Source organism: Gobius niger (genome assembly GCF_951799975.1).
Source record: "Gobius niger genome assembly, chromosome: 10".
In the NCBI taxonomy this organism is placed as follows: domain Eukaryota; kingdom Metazoa; phylum Chordata; class Actinopteri; order Gobiiformes; family Gobiidae; genus Gobius; species Gobius niger.
In genome coordinates, this window is record NC_136861.1 from 16504127 (window position 1) to 16522666 (window position 18540).

The following is an 18540-nucleotide window of genomic DNA, read 5'->3' on the forward strand; positions in this document are numbered from 1 at the left end:
TGGTCCAAACTCATTATTAACACATTGCTAACAACCCAATTCTTAACAGGGATGAGTTCATAAGCACATTTCACAACTTGCAGGGTCACTTGTCAGGAACACTGTCACAGAAATGCTGGAAAACTAGTCTGCAAGTTCATCACATGTGTACCAGTGCTTTATAATTAGATGCACGGCTTTTACACTCAGTTTTACCCCCGATTGAAGTCTATTTAAACCCAGTCTAGTCCTGATTTGATCTTTATCTTGGCCTAGTCGGAAGGGGAAATATTTTATGAGTTCGTACTTTCGGTGCTCTAATAAAACAAACACGTGTAGAGTCTTCACTACCATTAGATATGATTTGGCCTTGTTGAGCAATGAATAATAGTATTTCCTTTACTTCAGGGGCATCCAACGTCAGACCTGAGGGTCAAATCCAGCCTCCAGCGTAGCACCTCTGGGCCCCAAGATGATTTTGAGGGTTAAGATGCTGAAAATACTGTTCATGTCTTACAAAATACATATATGACATACAATATAAGGCAACTGTGGAAAGTGGTGCTTAGTTGGGCCCTTGGTGTTTTGACAATGAAGAAACCTTTCACCAAACAAACATGCCTAACCCTGCATAAGCGTTTTAGTATGCCATGTTATGATTTATTAGTTATGACTAATTTATAAAACAAAAATGAAAAAATGTAGTGTCCGGTCGACAATATTTAAATCTATCGCTATTCAATTGTTTTATAAATCAGTGTATCGACAAAGTATTTTCTTCACACTGAGAAAACTAAAGTATCCATTGCTGCCTCTTTGCATGCTGCGTGTATCTTTAATAAGTTCCCATCAAGTTCCCCTGATTAGATCATAGTGGAAATTTTGGACACATAACTTGACTCAATGACTTGATATTGCCAAGTTAAACCACAAGATGGAGCCAAAGCTTGCATCAGCAGCCACATGAACTGATCTGGAGTAGTCTAGTGTGGAAAGCAAAACTTGACTCTTAAAATGGAAAAGGCAGTTTTATTGCAACAAAAAAAATCATTCAAGAAATACTCGGATTACTTTTGTACATAAATAAAAATAAATTAACATAAGGAACATTTTTCCGATATCCAACAAAAAGCTGCAACTCTTTGACCAGAATAGGATGAGCGATTTCTGTGGATATGAAGCATAGACCATGCTACGGATTTACAGTGTGTCTGATAAAAATCAACTTTATACCGTCTGTAAATAGTTCTAAGAGCAGGTTTGGTAATGATAGCGAAGTAGCCAGGTGAACTGAATTGTTGGTCAAGTAGGCTGCACAATATATTGCCAAATCACTGGGTCTTCCATCGAACTAAGATTTACACATTTTATGCTAGCACAACCTAAAAAACACATGGTAACTGGTGTGTGTGTGCAAAAGCTCACTATTAGTCACAATTTCCCCAATTCTGTTTCATTCTAGCCTGGTTTTAGCCTGTACATTTCGTCGGTAAATGGTTTAGTTTCTACTGTATCTCAATAATATAGTTTTCACAATATTCAAGACTGTTAACAAATGCCCAAAACATTTGTCATACTGTGCAGCCCTACTATGGACATCACCAGAACATACTTAAATCAAAGCTAACAATAAAAAAGAGACTTTGGAAAAGAGGATGAGCTGTAGATAAACTAAATCCTGTAAACCTGTAAATAATAGGAAAAAAAGTATGTTTTTAACCCAATACTGACTTCTTTCTTGTGTAGAAAAAGAGGCGTTGCTTTAGCTCTCCGGTTGTCATGGAGACTGGGGTGAAGGCAGGGTTTTGGTCAGGTGGTGGGTCGACGCAGCATCACCAGGCGGAAAAAGGACACCAATTTGCTTTCCACAGGATGGCAGGGGAACAGTATGATCAATGATTAACCCTTGGCCCAATACTAACCTTAACCACCTTCCCCCTATCATCCTGTAAATCAAGCAAATTCGCAGACGGGACAGAGGGGTTTAAGATAGACCTTGTTTTTCAGCGCCCCCTAGCTGGGAGATAGGGCGGGACTTGGCTCGGTGCTGATATTGACCAGACATTCACTGGATTTGAGGCTCGCCAGGGATTTGGAGCTCGGTAGAGAGGCCAGAGAACCACACAGGCCCAACATAGAAGGGGTGTCGTCTTTCCCTGCGGAGGAAAACGCACAATTAGGTTTACAGCACATGCATAGTTTTCAGCGGCCCACATCAGAAATCATGAGACAGACAAGCCGCCATTGTGTGCGGCGAGTATGGGCCATATGAACATGTGCAGGGGTGGCTGCCTCCATGGAGCGATTATGCAGCCGAGGAGAAAAGAGGACATTTCTGCTCCCGTTGCAAGAAAGTACTGTGCAGATAAAATGTTTTTCTCAAGATCTTTCAAGCTGCAGGGACACAGTACTTTTTGTGCCAGTGCAGAGCATGGATAGACAATAAAAGTTGTACCAGGATGGAATCATGACTTTACAATATTTTGGGACAAATGATGATTTATCAAGGCTACCTTGAAGGAAATCAACTTTTAATATGTAGCAGGCCCTGAGACTTTGATTCTAAAACTTTTCACATTAACTACCAACTCGTAAAGTACTGTATTTCAATGTCTGAAACTCCATTGTAAATACCACCAAAAGAACAAAGAACAAAGAAACAAATAAGCAAAACAGCTATAAAAAAGCATCAAAACGCAACAAAACAGGCGACATAAAAAGTGATGAAAACGCAACAAAAAAGTGACAAACGAGACAAAAATGTAATGAAAATATGACGAAAAAGGGGCAACAATGTGGCAACAGCGCTAGGAAAAATTGTACATCCGTTTTTTCAGCTACCCTGGCCTATAGGCTGTGAACTCCAGTTCAGAAGTTTTTCGACATGGGTAAAGCTGCACTGGAGAAAATGTCTAAAATTGCTGGTGCACCATCTGGAGAAGTGCCGTCAGCGGTACGCTTGCCACAGGTTGAGAACCACTGGCATAACTATGTCAAACTCTCAAAAGTGGTTCATACAAATACATCACTGGAAAACAACTTCAAATTTTACACTCTTTTTTGAAGGGGACATAGACTAAGTTGTGAGTGAACAATACCACAGATGGCTCATTTATCAGTAGTTTTTGTTACTTATTACATAAACAAACTTTCCACTATTATCTTTTTGACCTATGATTAATGCCCTACGCTTCTACAGTACAGAAATCATGGGTGACTCACTACTCAACCACCTCCATCTTTTGTCAAAAATACATGTAGTAGTCCCTCCCACGCACTTTAAAGAGCAGCTGCATAATATCATTAGCGATAACTCACTTGGCGTTTACAGTGCAGCAAAGAACACACTGCTGTACCTGCGGAGGTCCATCCAGCGTCTCCGTTCTGCCTCCCCTCTGTTTTCTGAGAGCCCAGGCTCACGTCGGTCGAAAGCTGATCCAAACTGTGGAAACTCCTCCTGAAGGGCAACGAGAGATGATCGTCAAAATGTGTTTTCAAATATAAATACTGCTTTTTTGAGGGTGTGGAGTTAACCTGCGGAAAAGCTTGACGTCGCCCTGGTTGTTTGCGACCGTGCACCACTGGTTGACCAATGGGATGGACAGGTCTTTACTCAGATGAGACGCATCACACGGCATCAGGGAGGAGCTGCGGGAAGTGCAATAAAAATGTCTAAAACGTCTCTAACCTGACATCTAAATAGGATTTTTCCGGCCAATTAGGCAATTGTGACACTTCATTTGAAGCCCTCCAGGGGCATTAATGTTTGAGAAGTCTGAAATATGAGCTAGGTCTAAACAACATTTTCAAGTCAATTCAATGTATGTGTGCCCATTTGTGCTTTTATAAAATATTACTGGTTTCACATTTGTTTCATCTCCAATACATTATGTTATGCTTCAAATTAGAGTAGGAAACGGAAAGGACAGAATCAAGTGTTACTAAATAAATGTAAAGAACACATTATGATAGTACATTACATCAAGTGGATCTAATCTACATCAACGATCTGTTTACAGCCTATTTATAGTCACAATAATTTACATCTATGTTTTTATTCTCAGAGACGTGAACAAATCAGTAAATCGTTAGCTACTGTATTTTTGTGTACACTGTCTTTCTTCATTTGATTAATTGACTAACTGATCTCATGGTTGTTATTATTTATAGTGTGTTAGTTGGTCCTCACAGCTGGGCCTGTAGCTCCAGGATGATGGCCTCCAGCTCCTTCTTCTCAGTTTGACTCTGCAGCGTCAGCTCGTCCACCTTCGCTCTCAGGCATTTGTTTTCTGTCTCAGCATTTTTTAACTGTGACTCTCTCAGTCTCACCAGCTCCTCCAGGTAGCCCTAAAAACACAGTGGGCATAAATGGAAAGGTATAGATCAAAGCAGTGTCTTAGCAGTCTTAACGGGAGGGTGTGGACCTAAAAGTAGGTCGCAGGACTTTGCTTAGAATCACTGTTGATCACTTATTTTTGATGGTTCGTCCTAGGTCCAATGCTTGAATCAAAAGAACTCCGAGAGATGCTGCATTTAAAGGCACACTGCGTAACATTTTGGATTCTACCGTTGCCAGAAATTCAAACCATGCTCCTAATGACCAGCTAGACGCAGAACATGCTATTTTTGCTGTGTGTAATATGGGAATAGATAACCAGTTTAAATCTCTGCCTTTAGTCGCCATCTCCATGGAGACAAGCTGGAGCCCGCAGCAAAGACACAAGTTAGTTTGGTCATGTTTAAATATTTTAACAATGCGAATATCTGTAATACTATTTAGATCAGATTGAACTTCATTGTCCCTTGCGGGAAATCTGTCTTGGGCTCACAGCTGCTTGCTGAATTAGACAAACATAGTTACATACAAAACAACATAGATACATACAGTAGACTACAGCTACAGTCTATGCCACTAACAGACCTCAAAGTGGTGTGGCTGCATTACACTGAACAAAAACATTCATGTAGAGACCATTTAAAAGCAACTTAGAATAAAAAGACATTAGTGGCAGTAAGTAATCCCCCACTTGTTCAAAAGACTCATCGATGTAGGACCAAAAGAAGCTTAAAGTGGTAGTTCTTGTATTTAAGCGCCCTGAACCACCTGCCAGAGGGGAGAACGTCATATTCCCCGTTCAGTAAGTGGTTGTGGGGATTTTTCTTGCCTGGTCAAGAGCTGGTTTGTGGTAAATATTTTTTTAAAGGTGGATATTCTGTTTTTCCAACCACTTTCATAGCATTTTTCACAAGTCTTTCACTTTGACCTCTGCTCTGAATCAAATGTTACTGCTTCAAACAGGGCCAAACTTGTTGTTTGGGTGGTGACTTGTCATGATACAGCATTTGTCCCACAGGTGGCCTTCTTGCGATGAGTCAGAGCCATCTGCCAGTTTCGTTTTTAGAGTTTTTCTGCTTTAGACCCAATGTAAACATTATGTAGCCCAACGTGGGTCCATTCAGCCCTTTTCAAATCCGGTTTAGTCTGGATTCAATGAAGAGATCTGGTGTACTTGAAAGGTCAAATATTTAATTATGAAGTGGTGCTTGGTGTTAACTACTGCTACTTGCTGAATATAGTTCCTGGCAGAAGATTTCCATTGTTGACCCCACATAAACAGTGTGTTCAGCGCTTTTGTTTATAAGGGACATATAAAAGATCTTCACTAGAGTCAACTGATGAAGACTTACAAAGACAGAGGCGCTGCTCACTTTAGTAGTCAAACAAACACCACAATAGAATTTTTTATACATGCAACAAATTCACCTTCTGGGCATAGACGATCTTAAACCTTTGCTCCATCTTGCGGCACTTGTTGCTCCAGCTCTCCTCGTCAGTGACCAGGGGGATATACGGATGCTCCGGGACGCTCTCCTCACTGTTACTGCTGTCCACGCTGCGCCGGTCCTCCTCATCGCTCAGATACTCATAACTACAATCACCAGAATTATAGTATTAGCATGTCAAATGGCTTGTTTGTTCATTGCAGTATTGAATATCTCACTTCAGAATGTGTTAAGAGTTTTGTCGTACCTCTGAGTGAACTTCAGGTAGGGAGTGTAATCGACCACAGCTGGAGATTTACCATCCAGAGCCTCGCCTTTTAAACAGAAACTGGAAAAGACGCCGCAATTTTTTGTAATGTACTATTTCACAAAATAGAAAAGCAATATTACTGGTCCAAGGATAATTGTATTTAATGTCAGGTGAAGAAGTTACACTTTTGTTGTTTTATTAAAGCAGTACTAAGTAACTCTTGCCCCTATAAGCGCAACTGCAGGTGTCGTAGCAAGTTATGATTTTTTTACTTATTAATTGTCTTAGAGAGTAAATACTACGCTGACAGGAAAGGCGAATGGAGAGAGGGATATTGTACATCCAATTATACAATGGAAATAATTTTTTTCACTCAAACTTGGCTGTAAATACTGTTTAAAATGACGTTAGCCCGCAGTTAGCTTTGCCTGTTAGCATGTTAGCTTCTTCTTCGTGATTCCATTAGTGTGTATTGCTTGCTATGGTCCGTTGGCAGTCAAGTTGCAAACATGGTTTTCTGGCCAGAGACACCAGGGGGAGATGAAAGACCCTCCAATCATCCCATAAACACTTGTATTACCCCCACAGGGACTACGAAAAGGATTTATTAAGATAAACACGTTACTTAGTACTGCTTTAAGAGTCCTTTTCACGTCATTCACGATTGCGATTGCAAAGTGTGGCAGGATAAGCTTATTTGTAGAACACCGCACAAAGTAAGCAGATTTTTTTCTAGTAATCTTTGTTTTGTCCTCGTTAAGTATATTGTAAACTCAGACATTTGTGGGAAAAACACTGTGTATCTAAATCTAGAGCTTTTGCATCAATGTCAGCACTAACAGGCAAATTATCTGGCCTTTTTGCAAAATGACCCTGAAAAGTGACGCTGCAAATTGTGAAATGGGGATATGAACTTGTCCGTGTGAAGAATCGAAATGCTACATATGTGTTAAGAATTCGTTTTGACCACAACTAACGTTTTAATCTAGTGGCTTCCTCTTTCATTATTTGGAACAAAAGTAAATAAAAAAGAATCAGATATAGGACCTTTAAGTTCACAAAATTACACAGAGATGGAAAATAAAATAATTAAAACATACATAATTATTAAAAGTACAAGCAGAGTTGTTTTAAAATCTATTCTCTGAGTGACAGACGCCAGAGCAGAGACCTAAGCACTGGACTAAAATGGCCGTATTTCCATATAGCCAGAACTCAAGCAGTTTTTCTGCTTCAAGCTTAAATATTTATTTAAATACATATCAAATTACAGGAAAGGGAAGATAAGGAAAATATGCAATACCATATACCACTAAAATGGAAAATCTCCCGCCTCACCTGAAGTCAATAGCACTTAGCCCGATGAGCATCCCCGTCAGGACCGTGGCCTCCTCTCTCAGCATGATGGCTCCTTCGTCATAAAACCTCCTGTCAGAGGAAAATGCCATTATCAAGTCTGACCTCTTACATGTGTGCACTGCAGTATAATGCGCACAGACCTGGTGGTTCTAGTGTCCTTCAGGGCCGTGGACACATATTCAGACAGACGCTTCTCCATCAGCGCCACTCGGATCCATGCCCGACCCTGTGGAAACAAGAGTAAATCTAAATGTTTTATTGAAGGGAGAATGTACGGACACATTAAGCTCACAGAGACAGAGATGTACTGCACCAGATTATAGATAAATAGCTAGTTTCCATCTGTAAAACCGCTAAGTGCTGTCCTTGAACGACGACTTAAATATAAATGACACTTACCTTTGCTCGTGACGTGCTGATGTTCTCAATGTTTTCGATACTGGCGATGCAGTTGTTTTGCACTTTGCTGCACGCCAGTCGGATGTACTCCCAGAAACTGCGTTGTCCATCTGAGCTGAACCAGCTTCCTGAGCCTGAGCCAAGAAAAAAAAGGATTATTTTCTGCCCTTAAAGCGTATCATTAGAGGGCATCCTGTAAGTATAGTACGTTACTACATTACGTTTTTATCACGTTACAGCTCTGGCTAAACCTAAACAAGAGAGATCCAGAATGAGACCATTTGTTTTCCTCTTTATGAGAGAGATCATTTTGTTTTATGTTTATAATTGGTAAATATATAAAGTGTGGTCAGTCCATGGTTGTGTTTGTGTATGTTACCTGCTGTGTTACCTTTGAAGCGGTGGCTCAGAATGTGCTCTAAAATTGCAGCAAAGTTGACGAACTCCTCAGACGAGTCATCTATGGGTTCCGCTGTGTACTTCTCCAGGAGAGTCTTCACGGAGAATCTGAAATGATAATCACAAGAAAATTGCTTAGAAAGTTAATTTATAACATTTAAAAAAATCAGGGAATGTGGTTTTCTCTGGAGTTAAGGAGACAAACGCCCTTGTGTGTTTGAACCCTTTAGTACAATGGCAGGCAGAGGGTTGTGCTTTTTTGGGAACCACGCCATCTCATCACACTGAGGTCACCCCAATTGTCCTGTGTGCTACACAATGTGACCCTTCAAGCTCTGCTAGTGCTATCATGGAGACAATACAATTGCCTTTGTGCACGCTGAGTTTCCAGGTCCTTTTGGGTCTTGTGTCTTTGAGGGACCGCAGCTTCAAAGAATGATCATTTAGTGCCCTCCCACTCATCTATACATTGTGGTGTGATCTATTTAGGGCTGACCGTGCCACACATTTAGTTTGGCTTTTGACTTCCAAGCTACCGCTGCTGCACAGAAGGGCATTATGCAGCGTACATGTTAGGAGCCGGGATCCAGGCACGGGCTGACTGCCTCTGCTACAATGGGTAACACCAGTATCACTGAGGGCAAGACTGCCGTGGCTGTGGGCAGCACGTCCATTTCCAGGGGAAAAACGGCTGTGTCTCTGGGTAACTCCTCCATCTTCAGGGGAGTGACCACCACCTCCATGGGAGACTCCACCATTCAGAGGCAAAAGACCACGGTGGCTCTGGGACGAGCCAGCTTCAGCCGAGGAACTACCACCACCTCGTTCCGTAAGGCTCTGACAGCGAGGCGCAGGAACACCTAAATGGACAGCAGCCCCGGGACGCCTAAAGCAACCGAGCAGTCCAAAAAAGACTCTAACAATGAGTGGCAAACCACATTCTCGTCAAGTAAAACCTCCTTTACAAGAGGCAGGTTTTTGATTTTGAGGACTAAGTACGTCTTCTCCTGGGGCAAATACTCGTTCTCCTGGAGCCGCACAACCATAACTCTGGGCATCTGCGGTTTATCTGTGGCCAGTACCTCCATCACGCGAGGAGAGACCACCACCTCCCTCACCACCGTGACCCTTTCCTACGGGACCAAGTCTGTCACTGTGTTCAAAACTACTTTCATCAGGGGCTCCGAAAAACACAGCAACATCTACTGGAATGTTCACACTTGAATTTAGCACACACAGTCAAAGCCAAGGATATCTGTATAATCTATGTTAGCAGGTCAGTAGCAAAAGATGCACGGGAAATCAGCTGCTATGTTCAAAACTGCTGTGTGTGACAATTCTTAGGAAGCGCTTAGAGAGTTGTGGATGAAACGTGTTTGTAGTGAGTTGCTCTATACTGCCATGCTGAGTGTGTTATGTAAATGTGACAGTGCTGAGAGAACAGTTCATGTGAACTGGCAGGGAGGGGAACCCAGAACCAGCTGTGAAGGATGTGCATAGAGACACAAGAAGAGTTCTCACTCAAAATGTACGGTTCGTGGATACAGAATATGCAGCATGCACATAATATTTGGATAACTTCTAATTATGCCAATGTCCAACAAAAGAACAACTGTGAAAGATGTTGTAACAGTGCTTATAAACGAAACCTGCTTAAAACTTTCTGGTTCTGATTGGTTTATATTTATCATGAACTATAAATAATATGAGGGGGAAAATGAGACAATTCATGAACGGAACAGAAATGCAGACACACCCATTCTGCAAAAGTAAGGACAGGTATTGCATTCACTGTAGTACTGCAAACAAATACAACACGATACTGTATAACGCAATTTGATCAAGGTTTCTGATCAAGTTTCACACAGTGTGCCTGCAATAAGCAGTGCTACAATCAGAGGCAATAGGGAACAATGGCTGAGATGAAAGTGATGTCACCACAGATAGCCCCCTTTTCCAACAATGTGTCCTTCTCCTGTCCGGTGTCGTCGTGGAGATGGGACAATCACACCACTGTACCGGTCCGCCCAGAGAGGCTGTGGCCACCTACGGCTGCCTCTGTCCATTCACAGCGCACAGGGGTGGTATGTGGCCTTCCAGAGCCCACGTCGGACAGCTCAACGAAGGCATTATGTGCCACGGGGGTCGCGCTATCCACCCTTAGCATTCTGGTCGGCTCTGGACTGTACGGTGGGTTTACTACTACCCAAGAAGGCTTCCAGAGCAGGGCATGCTGCATGCGTGTGCGATGCTTCGCTTCGAGTGAGCCCCGATCCCCACTAACAAATCTGGGTCAGGTAGACGCGCTGCTCCCCAATGGGCAACACCAGCTTCAGCGAGGGGAAGACGGCCTTAACCCTGGGCAACACCACCATCAAGAGGGGCAAGACCAAACTGGCCATGGGCAACTCCTCCATCTCCAGGGGAAAGAGCCTGACATCGCTGGGCTCCTCCACCATCTCCAGCGGGAAGACCAAGATAGCCCTGGGCAGTGCCTCCTTCAGCCGGGGCACCACCACCACATCGTTTCGAAAAGCCTTCTTCCCCAAACGCAAGACGCTCTAGATGGGAGCGGACCGCATCTCAGGGTGGAGGCTCTACAGGTCTCAAGAAAACGGCATCATTACAGGGAATCTGCAACAAACACTGGATTAACTTTCCTTTGGGAGCTTTGACTTGTAGGGCAAGGTTGGATTTATCAAGAAAACAGGTCAGTGGCATGTAGCATTTTCTTATCTAATCTTCCAACACGCCATGTTGTTGTCACTAGGACAACAGTAAAAAATAATAATCAAAATTTAGCATTCAATTTCTTCAAAGAGCTCCTTAATGTCAGTAAAATAAGTGTTGATTGAAACTACACAAATTCCACAAATTGGGCCAAATCTTTCATGTTTTTTGGGGGAATTGCACAACTTTTAAGACTGTCCTTTCATGCAGATGATGGCGTTCCCCAGGGTACTGTAATCAAACCACTCATTATTGTCTCTACCCTTTCTGTCCATATGACGGCACTTCAAATTATAAAAGTGATTTCAATGCCTCTTTTGAATGAATAAAGTGGGCTATTTCATCTCAAGGAGGAGAGCAGCTGCAGCTAAATGAACTAAGCTCCTCTGATGTGTGGGGAAAAGAATCGCTGGCGTGCCTCTAATGCAAATGTATGGAGTGGAATAGGAAAACATGCTCTTGGTACGATATGACACTGAAAAACAACTGCAAGACGCTTCGGGACAAGCTATCCTTTGTGCCCCCTCGCTCTCATCCTGGAACACTGCCAATCCCACTCCAAGCTTTGTTCAAGGTCCTTTGTTCTGCTTTGACACCCTTCTTCTACTGTACTTTCTCAAGTTTTTGATCGCCACAGGAACGTGCCTTTTGTCCTTCAAAGATGTTCTTTAATTATTTTTTTTTTTTGGTGAGTCATCCCTCTCACTGTCTGCATCCACATAGCTAGAAGGATCAGATGACACTGGCGCATGGACTTCCTCAATGGCTTGTATCAGTGCTATGCATCATCCTGGAATTTTGGAGAGATGTCTTGCCAATTACTATATCCAAACAGTCTCAACTTTAAGTGCATTGTGCTTTAAAACTGCATAAGGATAATTCTATTATTCATTATTGTACAGTTCCTGCTTGTGCAAAATGTCAAGGAAAGTGTTTAATGGTTTGAGGAGGTGAAACGCAGTGAGTGTGTAAAATGATAAAAGGGTTGCTGGACTGAGAAATGTTGAACCAAAATGGGGAATGCACAGTTTGCTCTGACTTGGAGGTTGAAAACGTCTTTTGCGGTCAAATTGTAAAAGGTAAACAGCACCGTTTCTCCGTAGATTCTCCATTGATGCTGACTGAAAATACAATAGAAGCTGATTTCCAAACTCGTGCAGGCAATTTTTCTGCAGCGATGACCCAAAAGCCAGTGAAAAAAGTGAAGCTCACACAGCACTAAATAACAGGCAGCGGTGACAGTAATGCAAACGCTGGATAAAAATGTGCGGTGACTTCATCACCAAAAAAAACAAAAACAGGAACAATCTCCAGCAGCATCCTCTTTCTTTTTACTGTAACAGTAGCAACAGTTTACCAGATGTGCTACTTACAATATTCATTTCTTTTTAGGTTCCCCGCGGCTACAACATCCCTGCAACATCCGGAACGAGCTAAAATTCTTTAAACAAAACTCATGCCCAAAAATGATACTAATAAACATCCCACCAACAGCTGCAGAAAAGGCTTCAGCCCTGCCACGTTTCCATAAAAACCTGTTGCTAGTGGCAACTGTGCAGCAGATGACATAAATACAATGACTATTGATTCAGAACCATCTATTGAGTTATTAATGTTTAGAGGGTGGTATAATTTGTCACCTTATGTTCATCATCTGCAAGTTGTGATGTTTCCCTGTGATGGTGCTATTGTGATATGATTATTATTGTTCACGATGTATCTTGCTGTACATGCTCCCACCAAAAGATGATCTTAAAGGCTCTATAAATGATTTTTTTGTTTACAAAAGGTACATTTTCAATTTAGTTGTGGTCCAAACTCATTCCTTACTTCCCTAGCGCATTTAGAACATCCCAATGCAAGTCTTTTTACACAAACGTGTTTTTACCACATACTGAGGGACTTTTTACTCTACTACTGGGGGGGGGCAAAAATCATGTAAAGGGCCTTTAAGACCTTGGTAAAACTGGTGATTACTTTCTATGTGCTAAGCAAGTTATTAAGCATGTTCAGTAACAGATAGGCTATCCTAACTATCCATTTAAGACATGATCCAATGTGACTCCTCTGTTCATCAATATTTAAAAGTATTGTCATCTAATAGCTGCATGAATCACATCCTCAAAATCCATGTAAAATTTGTCACACAGAGGCAGAAACCTTGACAGCAGAACAGCTAAGCTAGACACCTGCTTGTTGCCAGCTTCTTACAGAATACCTGGCAACAAGATGTGAACTCTTTAAAGCTCAAAAAGAAATGTCTTTTGTACAAAATGTCCCACAATTATCATTAAGACTTTGTTAATGTAAAGGGCGTGTTATGGGTCAATATATAGAATGCATGTGTTGGGGAATTAAAAGGCTTGGTCTGATCAACTAACAAACCACTAACGTTAGCTTAGCCAGACAGGGAAGAAACGCTGTGTCTCCAAGTCCTGCTAAATACCGTACAAATGATGGAAACTTCAAATCAACTTTGTCCACCGCAACAAGAGGAGACGCACCGCTGGCAACAAGCTGTCCGACTGATTTATGTAGTTTGTTCACATAAGAAAGTGGAAAGAAAAAAAATGCATGGAAAGCAGTTTAGAGATTTTAGTTTTGTCTTTGTCGGTTTTGTTTGTCGATAAAACGCTTAAAATATTAAAACTGTCTTATGCAATTGGACCGGCTACGGTGAACAATAGCCGTTTTGTGCCAATTACAATTGCATTTCTGTCAAAGTCCACTGTGAAGTTTTATTTTTATTTTCTTTACAGGCTTGTGTTTGCTATGCATGTGTCAGAATAAAAAACTCCTGCTTGATTGCGTAATTCTTTGTTGACAATTGCTAATAACATAAATCGGCTGCATTTGTGTGTCAGTACGAGCTATTACATCACAAAATTATTCAATGGCTATACAGGAATGCTGTTTATGGCTTATATCAATTTGCCATCCCACTTCCTCAGTAATGCTGTAATAAATTCCACAAGGGCGCAGTAAAACTATCAAGGCAATCCTATAACTCTCCACTATGTCTGTAGATACCACAATTTGAATATAAAAGCTACATAAATTATCCAAAAAAAGAAAAGAAAAGCACAACGCAACGAGATCACGCTACAAGGATTCACAAGCTGGGCGTCATAGTAGTGTAGCAGTTTGCATTCTCGTCTCGCAGCAAGAGGGTTGCAGGTTCGATTCCTGCACCTGTTGGGGATGATGTGTGTGTCCTGCTAGTTCATGTACAATAAAGGGTCCAATGCGGAGCCAAGAACTCCTCTGAAAAAGACATTCTTAATCTCAGTGGGACTATCAAAGTAAACCAGTCTGTTATAGTGATTGGATTGAATTGAATGGTTAATGTCAGTAAAGCAGGGCCTTCAGTATAAACCACAACAGGACAGTGTGGTGATGATCTAAGGAAGGGTAAAGGACATTTTAGTCACTATGACAAAATGATACCTTTAAATGGTCAAGATGAAATTGATGGCCTCAAGGTAAATGTAAGCAAATTATATCTAGCAGTCAAACCTCCCCAATAAGAAATACAGTCACTATGGATGCTGTACTGTCTAATATTGAGCACAGGTGGTTGGTGGTCTGAGGTATGAACCCTACTACAGTCCAGTCATTATCAAAGCCTATTTGAATACATTAGCATTGCTGACCTCTGAGCAGAGAGGAGCGTGCATCACTTCATGCATCACTGTTCTGTCTGTATCAGACTGAGGGCATACTTCAGGGGCTGAGAGTCCTTGAGCGGCTCTGAATGCCCTTGTCCCACACAGGGATGGAGAGGAAAACCTGCCATGGCCATGGCATTAGCAGGAGCATGCAAATAGACAGGCAAATAAAATCGGTAGTCAATCCCTTTATTAACGAGCAAACTAAGCTTATTTCATTTTAAAAATGCATCAACCTCTTCTTAAGGTATTATCAAAGCATTACCAAATCACAACAGCTATTATGTCCCCACGGATTAAATTGGTTGAGCTCCTGATACCAGAATTGTTTTCCCAGGCAGGTCATGAGAATAGCGTCCATGTATTGAATTTGGCCTTAGGTCTGCTATCATGTCTATGCAACAAACAGTAGCCAATAAACAGAGGTCGTTCAGTGGAGAGTGGTGCACGGGCATGTTGGAGGCTGCAGCCCGTGTCGTGATGTCGTGATACCTGCACACTGTGATGAGGTTCTTGCGCTCCACGCAGACGCTCCGAGCAGACGCCTTTTTGGATGACAGACCCATAGCCATTGCTGTGTGAGCGCCTCCTAACTCCATACATCAGCGGCAACGGGCCCGGGTCTTTGTGGGGGATCCGTGCCCGGGCCAGGACCCCTCCCTCCGCGGCTCCTGTGTCCTACAAACACCCGCTGTCCTCCGCGGATGCGGACGATGGGAGCTGCGGCGGTGCTGTTCCTGGAGGTGGAGAGTGGAGGACGGAGCGCAGCGGCTGTGAAGGCGTAAAGATAAATAATAACAATCCGCTGAACCCTTTCAAAATAAATGCGCTTATTTAAAGAACGGAAATGAAAGCTCCACACGTGAGGGCTTCATTTACAAGGAAAATAACATGTAGGAAAATATTTATAAACTTTTGCATCAATTGAAATCAGGTAAGATCTTTAGGATAATTGCGCCGAAACATTATTTTCACGGGCATTTCACCAAAAGTGTCCAAATTTACCTGACTGATTAATAATTACATTGATAAAAATAAAAATCCAGCTCCAAGACGCCAGGGGGCGCTGCTGCGGTTTCCATTGTTTTCCATTGTAAAGCAAAGATGGCGGAGTCTGAGGAGCCGAAAGCAGCAGGTTCTGGTTCTTGCACTTTTCTGTTCAAAAAATCGACCAAGAAGTTCTGTGGACGAAAGAGAAAAGCGAGCGACAGTGAAAAAGAAGGTACAAGCATTTTTACCTTGACATGCTGTTTGTTTTGATTTCATTGATTTAACGCGCATTGTTGTCAATAGCTGGATTAGCAACAAAAAAACAACAACAAAAAAATCATATCCGCCTTAGAATAACTTTAGAGACTATTTTAGCAAAGAACAACATGCTACCGAATAGTTGATACAGTTCACTAATATTATATCGCTGATATAATCTAAGATGTGTGAATCGATTAGATGCGTCAGGATCTTTTTCTCTCAGGCGTCCTGTTTAATCAATGCTAATCAAAAAGAAATCGTCTGACTTTTTTTTTTCTCCATTCATGCGTTTTCTCACATTAAACAATCCTTATCATTATAGATTTCACTAAATGTGCTTTGTTTGGGTTGATTTTAGACGGAAGCAGCGATGAGGAGGAGAGTGCGGTGATCAGAAGAAACAAAAAAGAGGGCAAAGCCAACCCCATGGTACAGAGGGTGAGTAATACAATATCCTTTACTGGAAATTCAACTATGTGGTTTCAACTATATGTGATTCATTGTTCAGACCAAGAAAGTTGATAAAAAAGCAGTGGCGTCCAGTGACAGTGACGAAGATGCTGAAAAGAAGGTCACAGTTGCCTATAAGTCTTCACGGTCAGCTGTGAGTTTTCCTCTTTACTCGGATTAAAACTACGACTGCTTCACTTTTCCCATTACTATCCTTTTTTTAACTTATATATTTTGTTTTTAAAGAAATCTGAAGGACCTGTTGACATGGGAGCAACTGCGACGTACCAACTGGATACTGAGAAAGACAACGATGCTCAAGCCATATTTGAGCGAAGTCAGAAAATCCAGGAAGTAAGAAATAAGAATACATTTTACTCAGCTGTTAAGATAAGTTAAGATATTTTGTATAAGGCGTAATTATGTACAACTACCGTTCAAAGGTTTGGGGTCACCCAGCTTCTCGATTCAGTTTTAAACAGTTTTCAGCAGTGCTAGCGTAAATACACGAGAGTTTTCTAATCATCAGCCAACACAATGTACCATAAGAACACTGGAGCGATGGTTGCTTCCAAAATTAAGGACATTTTTGATCAGTAGTGTTTATAAATGGCTATTGAATGTCTTTGGACTTTGCTAATATTCAGATAAATATATAATTTTCTACATTACAGGAGATATCTGGGAAAGAGGATGATAAAATTTACCGTGGAATCAACAATTATCAAAAATTCATCAAACCTAAAGACACGACTATGGGCAATGCGTCTTCTGGAATGGTCAGGTGAGTCGATTTTTATGTATATTTGTTATGTCTTTATTAGCAATAAAATAGGTTTGTGTGCAATATTGACCAACAGCGTCATTTATTTTTTACAGAAAAGGGCCAATTCGGGCTCCTGAACACTTGAGGGCGACAGTGAGGTGGGACTACCAGCCAGACATCTGCAAAGACTACAAGGAGACAGGCTTTTGTGGCTTTGGAGGTGTGCTTACAACCTAAACCGAGCTTAAATATAAATGCTATAAATGTCTGTATACTGAATGTACATTTTGTTTTGTCATTTTCTCAGATAGCTGCAAGTTCCTTCACGATCGATCGGACTACAAACATGGTTGGCAAATTGAGAGGGAATTAGAAGAGGGTCGATATGGGGCAAATGGTGAGACGAGAGCTCATATTTTCAGAAAAAACTCCATTAAGAGTTCTATAGTTTTTGCTTACATTATTTTTGTTGCAGAGGAGGAAAATTACGAGGTGAGCAGTGATGAGGAAGATATGCCGTTCAAATGCTTTATCTGCAGAGACTCTTTCAAGAAACCCATTGTCACAAAGTAAATTATGTTGCTTTTTAAAAAATATTTGGATTACATTCTTTGCATATATTATACGGAGTCGGTGATGACTTTATTATTTATTTTCCAGATGCAAGCATTATTTTTGCGAAGTCTGCGCTCTTCAGCATTATCGCAAGTCCAAGCGTTGCTACGTGTGCAACACTCAAACCAACGGAGTCTTCAATCCAGCAAAAGGTAAATAACAGAATAGAACCAGAGCTTACAAAGAGTTTCAAATAACTTGAAATTAACCAGATTCTTCGCTTTATTCCAGAGTTGATAGCCAAAATGGAAAAACAGAATGCGGCATTAGCAGACCAACCTCCGTCAGAAGAGGAAGACTAAATGTCCCCCCGCTTAATGTTTGTGTTTGTCTCTGTGAACTTTAAATAAAGGTTTTGTAGAAAGTTACCAGTTTTAACAATATTTATTACACAAAAGTAATAACATTTGCGACACCAACTTGCTCTCACTTTCAGTTTCATGCAGCCGGACAAAACAAGCACCAAGGTAACATTCACAAGTGATAAAGTAACATCAAGCCCAAAGTTCATGTCCAAGAAGAGGCTATTCGTTGTGGTTCTCAAACTGGCCGAGGTCCTGCTGGTGGTACTCGGTGGTGTGAAGAATTCTTGCAAGATAAAAATTATATTGGGTTTCTGTTTATTTCTCTATTTACCTTAAGTTATAGGCCACCGTTTTTACATACTGAGACATGTTCTTACCTCAGCCTAGATGAGTTCATTTGTTTCATTCTTCACGCATGCCCTCAGTCACGTAAACACAGCACAAACGGCATTAGCTTTTAGCCTCTCCTCTATAGCTCCAAACGAGGTGAAGAAAGAAACTACCAAGCTCTTCCACGTTTTACCTATTTAAATATGGTTACACAATCTAAGTATAGTTACACAAAATTAAACAATAATAAAGAGG

The 18540-nt window shown here is 41.4% G+C and overlaps 3 protein-coding genes across 4 annotated transcripts; 2 read left to right on the forward strand and 1 right to left on the reverse strand.

The window, feature by feature from the left end:
- Positions 1–1651: 1651 nt before the first annotated feature.
- On the reverse strand, positions 1652–15355 carry rundc3aa (RUN domain containing 3Aa). The gene is made up of 11 exons (XM_079563853.1): positions 15061–15355; positions 8163–8278; positions 7772–7905; positions 7513–7598; positions 7352–7441; positions 6011–6091; positions 5744–5909; positions 4169–4326; positions 3514–3627; positions 3336–3436; positions 1652–2135 (listed from the first exon to the last, which is right to left on the reverse strand). Exons 1-11 carry the CDS (start codon positions 15165–15167, stop codon positions 1993–1995), a joined length of 1296 nt encoding a protein of 431 aa, XP_079419979.1. The 5' UTR covers positions 15168–15355; the 3' UTR covers positions 1652–1992.
- On the forward strand, positions 9035–12824 carry zwi (zwilling). 2 transcript variants are annotated; one of them, XR_013793258.1, is made up of 2 exons: positions 9035–9446; positions 12293–12824. XR_013793258.1 is itself a non-coding variant. In XM_079563854.1 (2 exons), the coding sequence occupies exon 1, from the start codon at positions 10487–10489 to the stop codon at positions 10733–10735; it is 249 nt and encodes an 82-aa protein (XP_079419980.1). In that variant the 5' UTR covers positions 9035–10486; the 3' UTR covers positions 10736–10880; positions 12293–12824. The 2 variants fall into 2 exon arrangements, 1 of the variants encoding a protein (XP_079419980.1); XM_079563854.1 differs by having other exon boundaries at positions 9035–10880.
- Positions 15356–15644: 289 nt separating the features above from the next.
- rnf113a (ring finger protein 113A) lies at positions 15645–18280 on the forward strand. The gene is made up of 10 exons (XM_079564929.1): positions 15645–15790; positions 16178–16257; positions 16328–16423; positions 16516–16623; positions 16944–17053; positions 17149–17255; positions 17343–17432; positions 17511–17604; positions 17696–17802; positions 17882–18280. Exons 1-10 carry the CDS (start codon positions 15673–15675, stop codon positions 17950–17952), a joined length of 981 nt encoding a protein of 326 aa, XP_079421055.1. The 5' UTR covers positions 15645–15672; the 3' UTR covers positions 17953–18280.
- Positions 18281–18540: the final 260 nt, after the last annotated feature.

Excerpts from the sequence above, each read along its gene's own strand:
- rundc3aa (XM_079563853.1), bottom strand. The coding sequence starts at position 15,167 with ATGGAGTTAGGAGGCGCTCACACAGCAATGGCTATGGGTCTGTCATCC. Across the intron at positions 8,279-15,060 it reads AACCTCATCACAGTGTGCAG|ATTCTCCGTGAAGACTCTCC; the intron begins GTATCACGACAT and ends TTATCATTTCAG. Across the intron at positions 5,910-6,010 it reads TACCTGAAGTTCACTCAGAG|TTATGAGTATCTGAGCGATG; the intron begins GTACGACAAAAC and ends TGGTGATTGTAG.
- zwi (XM_079563854.1), top strand. The coding sequence starts at position 10,487 with ATGGGCAACACCAGCTTCAGCGAGGGGAAGACGGCCTTAACCCTGGGC.
- rnf113a (XM_079564929.1), top strand. The coding sequence starts at position 15,673 with ATGGCGGAGTCTGAGGAGCCGAAAGCAGCAGGTTCTGGTTCTTGCACT. Across the intron at positions 15,791-16,177 it reads GAGCGACAGTGAAAAAGAAG|ACGGAAGCAGCGATGAGGAG; the intron begins GTACAAGCATTT and ends GGTTGATTTTAG. Across the intron at positions 16,624-16,943 it reads GAAGTCAGAAAATCCAGGAA|GAGATATCTGGGAAAGAGGA; the intron begins GTAAGAAATAAG and ends TCTACATTACAG.